Genomic DNA, 13,297 nt, shown 5'->3' with positions numbered 1-13,297 from the left:
TCTCCTCTCCTCTCCTCTGTCTGCTGTCCTGAAAGCTATTTGGGGGCTATCCAGTTTTGAATAAGTATATATAAAAATACAATAAGATGTAATGTTTTGATGTAAATGCATACTAAATAAATTAATATTTGTAACTTTATTTTTTTTTATACTTTATTTTTTCCCTTTTTTCAAGGCTGTTTTCATATATACAATCCACTGTTCGTAATTACAACAGTCTATAAACCAACTTTTAAGTAGATGAGTTTACAGACAAACCCATCAAGTACACTAGAGAAAACAACTTCAACATTCAAAAACTAAACAAAACCAAGAAAAGAAATAACAATAATTATAATGACAAAAAGAAAGAATAGAGTTAAAATAAAAAAACATTTGCAACTTTCATTCAGGCATATTGGGATATGGTCACAATTTCAGTTAGATACACATGATTTTGATGCATAAACAGACTTTTGGGCTTCTTCTACACAAAAAAGTTGCAGCAGCCTGTGAGGTTTAAATGATGGAAAAGACCTGTAGATATGCGTCGTTAAGTCAATCTAAAACAGACCACATGTAGTTTGCAGGTTATTTGCATATGAACAACTGCAGCCTACTGACTCAATCCCTCTTTATCAGTAAAATGAAGTTGAGTAGGTTGTAAATGTGGCGGAGGGGGGCGGACACACAGCAGGGACTCTCCTATCTCCTCTCCTCTCTCTGCTGTCCTGAAAGCTATTTGGGGGCTATCCAGTTTTGTATAAGTATATAAAAAAATACAATAAAAGGTATTGTTTTTATGTAAACACATACTAAATAAATTAATATTTGCAACTTTTATTCATGCATATTGGGATATAGTCACAATTTCAGTTAGATACACATGATTTTGTATAAACAGACTTTTGGGCTTCTATTACATAGAAGTTGAAGGAAAGGAACTAAATAAATGAATATTTGCAACTTTCTTCTTTTTTTATACTTTCTTTTTTCAAGGCTGTTTTCATATATACAATCCACTGTTCGTAATTACAAGTCTATAAACCAACTTTTAAGTAGATGAGCTTACAGACAAACCCATCAAGTACACTAGTGAAAACAACCTCAACGTTCAAAACCAAGAAAAGATATAACAATAATAATAATGACAAAAAGAAAGAATAGAGTTAAAAAAAAATTTAAAAAAACATTTGCAACTTTCATTCAGTTAGATTAACATGATTTTGATGCATAAACAGACTTTTTGGGCTTCTTCTGCACGAAAGTTGCAGCAGCCTGTGGGGTTTAAATGGTGTAAAAGACCTGTAGATATGCGTCGTTAAGTCAATCTAAAACAGACCACATGTAGTTTGCAGGTTATTTGCATATGAACAACTGCAGCCTACTGACTCAATCCCTCTTTATCAGTAAAATGAAGTTGAGTAGGTTGTAAATGTGGCGGAGGGGGGCTGACACACAGCAGGGACTCTCCTATCTCCTCTCCTCTCTCTGCTGTCCTGAAAGCTATTTGGGGGCTATCCAGTTTTGTATAAGTATATAAAAAAAAATACAATAAATGGTATTGTTTTTATGTAAACACATACTAAATAAATTAATATTTGCAACTTTTATTCATGCATATTGGGATATAGTCACAATTTCAGTTAGATACACATGATTTTGTATCAACAGACGTTTGGTCTTCTTCTACATAGAAGTTGAAGGAAAGGAACTAAATAAATGAGTATTTTCAACTTTCTTCTTTTTTCAAGGCTGTTTTCATATATACAATCCACTGTTCGTAATTACAAGTCTATAAACCAACTTTTAAGTAGATGAGCTTACAGACAAACCCATCAAGCACACTAGAGAAAACAACCTCAACATTCAAAACCAAGAAAAGATATAACAATAATAATAATAATCACAAAAAGAAAGAATAGAGTTAAAAAAAAAAACATTTGCAACTTTCATTCAGTTAGATTAACATGATTTTGATGCATAAACAGACTTTTTGGGCTTCTTCTGCACAAAAGTTGCATTAATATTTGCAACTTTCATTCAGTTTAAGGTGCATATTGGGATATGGTCACTATTTCACTTAGATACATATGATTTTGATGGATAAACAGACTTTTGGGCTTCTACACAAAAGTTAGAGGAAAGGAACTTTTCTGGGAGTCAGCTGTACAACAAGGGGGCTAAAAACATGACTCAAACATAACCTGAAAGCTATTTGGGGCTATCCAGTTTTGTATAAGTATATATAAAAAACACAATAAGATGTATTGTTTTGATGTAAATGCATACTAAATGAATTAATATTTGCAACTTTCATTCATGCATTTTGGGATATGGTCACAATTTCAGTTAGACACATGATTTTGATGGATAAACAGACTTTTGGGGCTTCTACACAGAAGTTGCAGCAGCCTGTGGAGTTTAAATGGTGTGAATGACCTGTAGATATGCATGGTTAAATCAATCTAAAACAGACTAAAATGTAGTTTGTAGTTTAAATTATTTGCATAGGACTCTCCTCTCCTCTCCTCTGCCCTCCTCTCCTCTCCTCTCCTCTGTCCTCCCCTCCTCTCCTCTCCTCTCCTCTCTCCTCTCTCTGCTGTCCTGCGGTAACATTGTTGTGGAACGACGTCACAAGCTCGAAAAAATGAAGGCGCAGAGGCAGCCATTACTGGAGCTTCTCTTCTAATTATTTTTTATTCCCAAATAAAATACTCGTGGAAAACTCCCATGGCAAGAGCTACAAGTCAGCTGGTAAGTGTCGCAACTTTAACACGAATAACAGCTCGAAGCCGGGTGTTAAGCTGTACATTGTACAGTGTGGCGGCAGGTTTTGACAACAAATAGTTTACGTCAGGGCCTTCACCATCTGAAGAAGCCTTGGTAACCGTAACGTTAGCAACGCTAGCAACCGTTAGCAACCGTTAGCTCGCTAATGCTAACACAACACCTAATGTTTGCTACGTTAATGTTAATAACACCTGGCTTTAATCGCTATTGAAGCTTCTTTTAATTATCCCACGTTGGTTTAGCATCTACTAAAGCTTTGTTGTTAGTTTTATAGGAGGTATGTTTGCGTTATCTTGTTGGCTGACGTTAGCTAGCTAAACATGTTCGCGCTTTCAAACGATGCTAGTTAACAAGCTAACAGGCTAACATTAGCTTTATTGCGATCCACCTTTTGGTTAGAACATAATAATAATAATAATAATAATAATAATACATTGGACTTATATAGGGTCTTTCAGAAACCTCAAGGATGCTTTACAAAAGGGGGCACATTTAAAATCATACTAATAAATAACACAGAGGAGAAACTATAGCTAAGTAATTAAAAGATAGCTTTTTATTAAGGTTATAGTTTTAGTTTAGTTGGATTGTCAACCCTTTAACCTTTCACATGTCGACATACCAACTTTGAACATGATCATTATGTGAAAACATAAGGTTTTTTAAGTAACTTAATGTTACCTGGGCTTCTGCTAACATTAGCTTTATTGCGATCCACCTTTTGGTTAGAACATAATAATAATAATAATAATAATAATAATAATAATAATACATTGGACTTATATAGGGTCTTTCAGAAACTTCAAGGATGCTTTACAAAAGGGGACACATTAAAAATCATACTAATAAATAACACAGAGGAAACTATAGCTAAGTAATTAAAAGATAGCTTGTTATTAAGGTTTTAGTTTATTTGGATTGTCAACCCTTTAACCTTTCACATGTCGATATGACATGACAAGTAACATTACATGTGAAAACAGCATATATCCACCTTTTGGTTAGAAGATAATAATAATAATAATAATAATAAATTGGACTTGTCAGAAACCCAATGACGCTTTACAAAAGGGGGCACATTAAAAATCATACTAATAAATAACACAGAGGAAACTATAGCTAAGTATTTAAAGATAGTTTTTTATTAAGGTTATAGTTGTAGTTTATTTGGATTGTCAACCCTTTAACCTTTCACATGTCGATATGACATGACAGGTAACGTTATATGTGAAAACAGCACATATCCACCTTTTGGTTAGAAGATAATAATAATAATAATAATAATAATACATTTGACTTATATAGCGCCTTTCAGAGTCCTTAAGGACGCTTTACAAAAGGGGGCACATTAAAATCATACTAATAAATAACACAGAGGAGAAACTACAGCTAAGTATTAAAAGATAGCTTTTTATTAAGGTTATAGTTTTAGTTTAGTTGGATTGTCAACCCTTTAACCTTTCACATGTCGACACACCAACTTTGAACATGACTATTATGTGAAAACAACACGTTTTTGAAGTAACTTATGTTACCTGGGCTTGTGCTAACGTTAGCTAACTAGCTAATTGACTGTGTTAAGTTTATAACTCGCTGTCAGTGATGGCCGGCGTTTATTTGACAAGGCAAGCTAAGGAGCTAATGTTAGCTTTGCTTTGCTAAGCAGGCGTTTTGTTAGCAAAGAAAGTTCGCACAGGCCCTGTTGTTACCCTGTGGGTTAGGTTAACGTTAGCTGACGTTTCTAGCTGACCATTACATGGTTGATTAGTAGTAATGGGGTCAGTAGATAGTTATAAGAGTAAGGTTAGCTGGCAACTATACAGTCAAGTCCGGATAAAGGCAGCTAAATGGGCCACACCTTGAATGAGAAGAAGCTAGGCTAACTGAACTAACTAACTTGAGTTGTAAGCTGAACAACATCAGCACTGATGGTTAAGATAAGATAATATAAGATATTCCTTTATTAGTCCCGCAGTGGGGAAATGTGCAGTGTACAGCAGCAAAGGGGATAGTGCAAAAAAAACGATGCATCAGCTAACACAGTAAAAAAAAAAAAAAGAGCTAAACAAAGTGTAACAAAATATGAACCATTTAAATAGAAGGAAGTATAAAAATAGGAGCAGTATATACAGCATTGACAATTACAGTATATCACTATGTAAAAAAATGAAGCAGCTAAGCCAACTGAACTAACTTCACTGAGTTGTAAGCTGAGCAACATCAGCACTGATAGTTACAGTATATCACTAAGTTAAAAACATTGTTACAAGCACCAAAACAGTTTGTTGGAAACACAACTTGTCGCTGTATTTCAGTCTTCAACAATAATTTGGTGGGTTTCTCACCCTGCCATGTCAGTTTGATCATGTGCATTACACATTTGATGTGTTCAGTGCAGTTGTGGTTGTAAGTACAGCTGTCACATGAAAGCAGTAACTTTGACATAGTTTTTTTACAACTTTAACACTGGATGGGTGGGACCACCAGGCTCAGAAGCGGCTTCTACTATAAGAATTGTGTACAAATCTAGACTTTGCTCCTCAAAGTGGTCTCACTTGAAATTTTATAATTAAGTTATGATATCAACAATGTTAGGTGCAGTACATTTTTGGCAACCTTGGAAAGTTTGTCTACTCTATATGATCCAGATCCTCTAAGCCTCCTCTAATGTTATACGCACAATTGCTGGAATAGGTTGGCTATTTGCTCCTTTTGTAGGACATTATATTGTTTTCAGTATACAGTTTGCGGGACCAGAAAATACAGCAAATTGTATTAATTCAGGCTCGACAATATATATATTTTTTGCTATTCATTGCCTACCACTTTTTATGTCATCCTATTTAAGGGGGATCTCAAAATGAATGCACTATAAGCAAGCAATTGCAATATCTGTTTGCTCTAAGAATGATGGGGAAAATACTTAAAAATCTCAATTCAAATGACAGTTCAAAGTGCTGAAAAGCAAAACATGACATTTTCCTTTGACAGATATTCTTTATGCAAATTGAGATTAGAGGCAGTTCTCACTGTTGTAATTATATTGTAATATTTTATTCCGTCTCATTGTGTTAAAAGATGCATTTTGACAATTTTAGACTAGATCTCCCGTATTTCTCAAGAACTACACCCTGCTGACTGATATATTCTCAATGTTCCCTCTCCTGTTCCAGTATGATGTTGTGCCCATTCAGCCCAGCGTTGTCATCTGTTCCTGCTCGCATCCATCAATGGTAAGAAACCACCCTGACTCCTGCTCGCCACTTGCTATCCCAGGCGCAAGCAGTAGCCACTGTCCCAGCATGGAGGGCTCAGCCTCAGAGGGCCGTGCTGTAGGAGCGTCTGCCAGCAGCCAGGGCTCAGACCCCCGCACACAGACGGCTGTCCAGGCCCCTCAGCCACGCAAGAAGAAGCCAGAGGACTTCAGATTTGGCAAAATACTGGGAGAGGGCTCCTTCTCAACGGTACGTAACTTGCATTCCACTTAGCTTTTGAGTTATACCTGGGTAGATGTTGCTACATGCTAGCATTCTTTTGATTAATGTACTTGGATGAGTCATCCTCAGTTCATTTGACGGGAATTGACAAAACAGGCCCTAAGAGTAACAAGATATTTTCCCAAGTCTGACAAGAAACTAACATGCCATGTTGTGTTTTTTTGTGTTCTTTTATCTTAAGGTTGTCCTGGCAAGAGAGCAGGGTACGGCGAAAGAATATGCAAGTAAGTAATAATGCACCAGCTTTTGGTGAATGACACTTTATTATCAAAACAGAAAAGTTTCTTGGTGTACTTTTACTATTATATCCTGACATTTTCTTTTCTCTCCTACAGTTAAGATTTTAGAGAAGCGCCATATTATGAAGGAGAACAAAACCCAGTACGTGAAAAGAGAAAGGGATTTGATGTCGTATCTAGATCACCCATTCTTCGTCAAGCTCTACTTCACATTTCAAGATGATGAGAAGTTGTGTATCCTTTAACAAGTTTGTCAAGGCATGTGGTATGTTATATATATGTACAACATATATTGTTTTTGTGTCAAAAATTGATTTCTAGTAATCACAGTCTTCCTTAACTAGCTTTTCTTAGATTTTGGTCTTAGCTATGCTAAGAATGGAGAGCTCCTGAAATACATTCGCAAAATTGGTTCTTTTGATGAGACCTGTACTAGATTCTACTCAGCTGAAATAGTTTGCGCTCTAGAATACTTACACAATAAGGGGATAATACACAGGTAAGACTTTCTGTTTGTTTTATCCTTTTTTGCTTTTTTTGTTATATAATTTTCGCGTTTGTTTTCCCCATAAGTTACAACTGGTTTGTCTCATTGCAGAGATCTGAAACCAGAGAATATTCTTCTGAATGAAGAGATGCACATCCAGATAACAGATTTTGGGACAGCAAAACAGTTATCATCAGACAGTAAACAAGGTATAACCACAATCCTGATTTCACTTAAGTATAACATTTATATTAATGACATGAATGTAGCATTTTACTTTCTGTGAGCAGTATGAAGTCATTCCTGTTCTCTTTTACCATTTATTTGCATCGTTTGGCAGCGAGAGCAAACTCCTTTGTCGGAACAGCACAGTATGTGTCTCCAGAGCTGCTAACAGAGAAATCAGCCTGCAAGAGGTATGATGTTTGATAAACATGAATATTGTTCTGTTTTTATGTCTGTCAGATAAGGGTGGCATCACATTTTTAATTTTATTTCTCTGTTTTCCTTTTTCAGCTCTGACCTCTGGGCCTTTGGATGTATTATCTATCAGCTGGTGGCTGGTTTACCACCGTTCAGAGCTGGGTAAGTACTAAAGGGATATTGTTGTCACAGTTCAGTTAATAATTATTAAGCCTTATTTCATGCTTCAGTATTGGCTGATCATGTAATATAGCTATTTTTACCATTGAAGTTTACTGTTAAACATTACTTTAAGAGCAAAAAAACAACCTTGCCCTAGTAATGTGCCTCAAGCAAACAGCATTATCCTAACAGTCTTTTTTTTTTGTTCTCTTCCTCTTGTGTTTCATTCGTTGTAGAAATGAGTACCTAATATTCCAGAAGATAATAAAGCTGGAGTATGAATTCCCAGAGAAGTTCTTCCCCAAAGCCAAGGATCTTGTCAAACAGCTTTTGGTAGGTCATCAAAAAAACATGATTCATATATGTAAGATAATTAAATGATTCTGTTATCTGTAGGGAAAATTAATTGTGTATATTTGATGGTCAGCTGGTGTTGGTTATTTACAGGGCAGTGCTTTTCTATTGAATGGAAACACATGTCCCATCTTTTTCTGTTTTTTCCCTCAGTCACTGGACCCTTCTAAGCGGATCGGGTGTGAAGAGATGGGGGGGTACGACCCTTTGAAGCAGCACCCCTTCTTCGACACTATCTCGTGGAGTGACCTACACCTCCAGACGCCCCCCAAGCTCACCCCCTACCTGCCAGCCATGTCTGAGGATGATGAGGACTGTTATGGAAACGTAAGATATTTTATTACGGTCCAGGTCCCACTTTAAATTTTTGTCCATTGTATGCTCGTTCATGGGAACATTTTGGTGTGATGCCTTGTTGAAAGATTGATTCTCCCAAACTCTGAACAAACCACAAATCTTCCGCCAAACATCACTGTGCCTTTTCTCAACTGTCCCATTTCCAATCTCAGTACGACGACCTCCTGAGCCAGTTCAGCAACATGCAGGTGGCCCAGTCCAGCTCATCACACTCCCTGTCGCCACACGAATGCACGCCCCCGCAGAGGTCCAGCAGCAACATCGAGCAGTACATCCACGACCTGGACAATAACTCTTTTGAGCTGGACTTGCAGTTCACTGAAGAAGAGAAACAGTTATTGCTGGACAAACAGACCACTGGAAACCCTTGGTAAACCCCCTCAAATGTTTCAACCTGTTAATCTGTGTGTATAAGAGCGCTGTTCATTGTTTTCATTTAAATGTAAATCACTCTTCGATCAAAGTCTTGCTTGTGTCCTAGAAATGTGGAACAAAGTCAGATTCTAATGTTAATTTGTTGAGAAAAAGTGGATGTGAGTGAAAGGGAGTGGGTGTCGGTGATCTAATCTGCTGCTGTTTATCTACACAGGCACCAGTTTGTGGAGAATAACCTGATCCTGAAGATGGGCCCAGTGGATAAACGGAAGGTGCGTGAATTCAACCTTTTCAAGTTGAACCTTCTTATGGGTGAAGAGTTTTCTGCCAGCTAGACTATACATTAGCTGTGTTTTTGTTATAAAATGTGAACAGGTTTTCTAGTTAATGCTGGTTCAGCATAAATCCCCTCCAATGACCCATAGTATTGCTCTGACTGCTAGCATATACTGTAGGAAGTAAAAGGGGAATTCCCTGCTGTGCTGAGGAAAGTCTCATTGGCCTCATAGCCCCCTCTGTTGGTGAACTAATGTCTCGAGACATGTGGCATTCCATTGCAGGGTCTGTTTGCTAGACGGAGACAGCTGCTTCTCACTGAAGGACCACACCTGTACTACGTGGATCCTGTAAACAAGGTCCTGAAAGGGGAGATTCCTTGGTCCTTTGAGCTACGCCCCGAGGCCAAGAACTTCAAAACCTTCTTTGTTCATACGGTACATGACTATTTCTGATGTCCATCCAGTTTTCCTCCAGCAGCATGTTGATACTCACTGATTAGAATTTCTCTTCATATTTGGTTTACTTTTGTAATAGTTTTTTTCTGTTTCTGTGACGCAGCCTAACCGAACATACTATTTGATGGACCCCAGCGGAAATGCTGACAGATGGTGCAAGAAGATCCAGGAAGTGTGGAGAAAGATCTATCAAAGGCACCAAAACCCTGGCCTATAGGAGCACAGTTCCTCCTGGTGGCCACTCCTCTTTAGCTCTGAGGCCAATCACTGAGCAGAGTAACACCCTCTTTAGTGCCCTTCATCACCGCAATGTAAACAAACTCTTAGAGACGCTGGCATCTAGACCTTGTTTGTTTTCCTGAGTAGAACCATGGGAAAAATACAACTTTGGATTCAGGGTTGCTTTGCTTGTTCTTTGTGCTCTCTGTGAGGCTTCTATTGCATTTTTTCCATGTATGGATGATAAGACTGCCACCATGCACATCTGCTTTTTGTACATTCTGCAGGGGGGGGGGGGGAAGAGAAGGGCAAGCTTGTCCTGTAGAGTGACACAAGCTTGGGTACCGCTAGGACTATCTCAAATGCAAGGACTGGTTTCCTGCTTCAATGATACCATAACACAAAAATCTAGCTTTTGTGAACCAGAGCCTATCCTGATATCTTAATTAATCCATATCCTAATCCTACATCGTACGTGCAAGCTGTAGTTGGGCCCCACTTCTAGAGCATATACTCCATAGTTGTAACAGATACTGTAAGCTGATCCAGTCTCACACGTTTACCAAACTCAAATCCTATATATATTTTTGTCAGAGCCCAGATGTCCCCACTGTATTTGAGTTGTTCTTTTTTTAGTCTCTTGGTACTTGCTTATTGCAGTCCAATTAAGGTCTCAATGTAACAAAGCAGAGTGCCGGTCTGCAGTGAGACATGGGTCTGAATCAGTCTCTGTACAAGTGTGAGCTTTCCATAGCCGTTACTGAGGATGTATTGCTAACAGGGGGCGGGTAAACATGCCACTAGCTTGTACTTCCTAATCATAACTTGCTTATCTTTCCTGCATGGCCAGTTTTGTAGCTCAGCCTTGTCCGCTTCTCTCTCTCCCAGGGCACTGGAGATATAGTTTTATTCAAGTTTAAAGGTGGGTATTTTTGACTGCATTGGCAAACCATTGCAAATATTATTGGATGATTTGGCTGTTCTGTACCATTCACTGGCTATTTCTTTGTGGTGTGAATTCTTCAATTTCTTTTTCGGTGGGATAGTCGGCTCATCTTCTTCAGTACGTCCTATTGAAAACTAAATCTTATGTGCTGACCACCCCCATGCTGAACAGAAAACCTTCATCAACAGTGATACATACACTTACTATCATTCTCCGAAGCAATCACAGTAAAGCTGTTGTCCCCGGACAAGATGGCAGAACTGCCTCATCGGGCTCATCGGCCCGTCTTTTTTTTTTGTTTTGTTTTCATTCTGACGTTTGGCCCAATAGAAATTAAAGCGATTGATTTAACTTGTGCTCTTTGTTTTAGCAATATGTATTATCATAATGCTTTTAATTTTTGACATATTACCTTAAGGTCCTTTCCAAAGGTCCTCTTCCTTCAGCTGAGTCTGTGTGTGCAGTGTGTGACTGGAGTATAGGTGAATAGGACCCTCTGGCCCTGGGGCCCGGGGCTCGATGTGGTTGGATGTCAGTTAAAAGATATCTATCTGATCCAAATAACCGATGAAATTGCTGTATCTGTCTATAAAGTTGAGGAAGCACTAGAGAAGTGCTTTCATCTAGTTAGAAAAATTGTTTGAATCAAGTCGATGGCAGTCGGTTACATTGTGTATGGAATACTCTACCTGGCTTGTAACTGACTAGAACTGTGATGTACAGATGATGTATTATTAAAATCTGAAGCAAGTAATGCAATGATATTAGGATACAGTTTTTGTATTTTTATTCTTGTATAAGGTTATTTGATGGCTATTGTTTAGCCTCTAGTTCATTCTGTGTTATTTAAATTCTAATATATGAATCATATTTGGATTGAAGTCATGTTCAGGGGCCATGTTGTGTATGTATTGAGATGTAAAGCCTTTGAATGTGAATAATTATTGTAAACTATAATATTTTACAGCTTTTTTCTTACTATATCATACATTTTCTATTTGCTCAGTGATTTAATCATATTCTGATAATTTAATGAATCTGTTCATTCTCCTCTCTGATTATTTGTGCGCTAGGTCAGTAGATGTTGAATGATGAATTTTCCACTTAATGCTTGGTAGTCCAGTAATTAAAGCATGTAGGGATTTAGGCATACAAAAATAAAGCCATGTGTCCTGTCTTCTGTTTAACAACCACCAGTCATGACCCAGTGAAAAGCAGCAAGTGGCAATGGCATCTCACATTTTTGCAGCATGTAAATAAAGTACCGGCCCATTATAATTGTTTTTTGTGTTGTGAAAATTACTTGAAATGCAAACATCACGGGAGAAAACCTAAAGCTGGTTGGTTCTTGAGTATGTTCATGGCACATTTTCTATGTTACAATCATGAAATACTGTAACCAAATGACATTTTACAGGCTGTCTGTATCTAGAGATCATTGCTCCATATTGAAGCTGGGGAGGACCTCTTTTCTTTGGAATAATTTATACAAGTGTCTGTCAGTTGCTGGTGGAGTTGGGTTGGTAGGAGTGGCTGAGGCGCTGGCAGCCTGTATTTGCATGCAATCGTGGCTGCAGCTCAGATATTTAAAAATAAAGCCATGGTTCCTGTCTTCCCTAACAACCACCAGTCATAACACAGTGAAAAGCAGCAAGTGGCAATGGCATCTCACATTTTTGCAGCATGTAAATAAAGTACCGACCCATTATAATTGTTTTTTGTGTCGTGAAAATTAATTGAAATGCAAACATCACGGGAGAAAGCCTAAAGTTGGTTGGTCTTGACTATGTTTATGGCACAATTACTTGAAATGCAAACATCACGGGAGAAAACCTAAAGCTGGTTGGTCTTGACTATGTTTATGGCACATTTGTACTTGAAATGCAAACATCACCGGAGAAAACCTAAAGCTGGTTGGTCTTAACTATGTTTATGGCACATTTTTTTTAGGTGCCATTTTTTTGTTACACAGTGTGACACAGTGAAAAGCAGCAAGTGGCAATGGCATCTCACATTTTTGCAGCATGTAAATAAAGTACCGGCCCATTATAATTGTTTTTTGTGTTGTGAAAATTACTTGAAATGCAAACATCACGGGAGAAAACCTAAAGCTGGTTGGTTCTTGAGTATGTTCATGGCACATTTTCTATGTTACATTCAAGATTCAAGAGTTTTATTTGCCATTTGCACCTAGTGTGGAGTGGGTTTGGTAGGAGTGGCTGTGTTGCTGGCAGCCTGCTTTGCATGCAATCATGGACTCCCCAAGTTAGTGTTTGCAGCTCAGATATTTAAATATAAAGCCATGCGTCATGTCTTCTGTTTAACAACCACAAGTACTCAGCATCCGCTGATCATACAGATATATTACTGTCTGACCTTTGACTGATGTGTGGCAGCTTCTGAAGGCTGAGAGTCATTATAACTGGATGTAAATTAAGCTTTATTTATATGATAATTCAGTAGCTGTGATGGTAGTGAAGCCAAATAATTCAACCGTGTGTTGTAATGTGGATGTTGTGTCAGAATTTATTTACGTTTGTGTGGATGTGTTCATTTTGTTGCGCTATTGTGATTGTACTGTATATTCTTGCTTAACATCACAGGAGAAAACCTAAAGCTGGTTGGTCTTGACTATGTTTATGGCACATTTTTTATATTACAATCATAAAAATACTGTAACCAAATGACATTTTTACAGGCTGTCAGTATTAAGAGAAAACCTAAAGCTGGTT

General features: G+C 37.8%; 1 protein-coding gene across 1 annotated transcript; it reads left to right on the top strand.

The window, feature by feature from the left end:
• The first annotated feature begins 2,576 nt into the window (after positions 1-2,576).
• pdpk1b (3-phosphoinositide dependent protein kinase 1b) lies at positions 2,577-11,844 on the top strand. Its single transcript, XM_074620277.1, has 14 exons — positions 2,577-2,736; positions 5,946-6,236; positions 6,451-6,493; positions 6,605-6,742; positions 6,863-7,007; positions 7,107-7,204; positions 7,336-7,411; positions 7,512-7,580; positions 7,817-7,913; positions 8,088-8,261; positions 8,444-8,661; positions 8,881-8,938; positions 9,227-9,379; positions 9,504-11,844. The coding sequence occupies exons 1-14, from the start codon at positions 2,713-2,715 to the stop codon at positions 9,615-9,617; spliced, it is 1,698 nt and encodes a 565-aa protein (XP_074476378.1). The 5' UTR covers positions 2,577-2,712; the 3' UTR covers positions 9,618-11,844.
• Positions 11,845-13,297: the final 1,453 nt, after the last annotated feature.

This window comes from Sebastes fasciatus, chromosome 20 (genome assembly GCF_043250625.1).
Source record: "Sebastes fasciatus isolate fSebFas1 chromosome 20, fSebFas1.pri, whole genome shotgun sequence".
Taxonomy (NCBI): domain Eukaryota; kingdom Metazoa; phylum Chordata; class Actinopteri; order Perciformes; family Sebastidae; genus Sebastes; species Sebastes fasciatus.
This window is presented reverse-complemented; position numbering and strand designations above follow the sequence as displayed.

What these genes read in the sequence shown, in the direction of transcription:
- pdpk1b (XM_074620277.1), top strand. Translation starts at nt 2,713, where the DNA reads ATGGCAAGAGCTACAAGTCAGCTG. An exon ending in TCAAGATGATGAGAAGTTGT is followed by an intron (nt 6,743 to 6,862) that starts GTATCCTTTAAC and finishes AGCTTTTCTTAG; the next exon opens with ATTTTGGTCTTAGCTATGCT. An exon ending in GCCCAGTGGATAAACGGAAG is followed by an intron (nt 8,939 to 9,226) that starts GTGCGTGAATTC and finishes ATTCCATTGCAG; the next exon opens with GGTCTGTTTGCTAGACGGAG.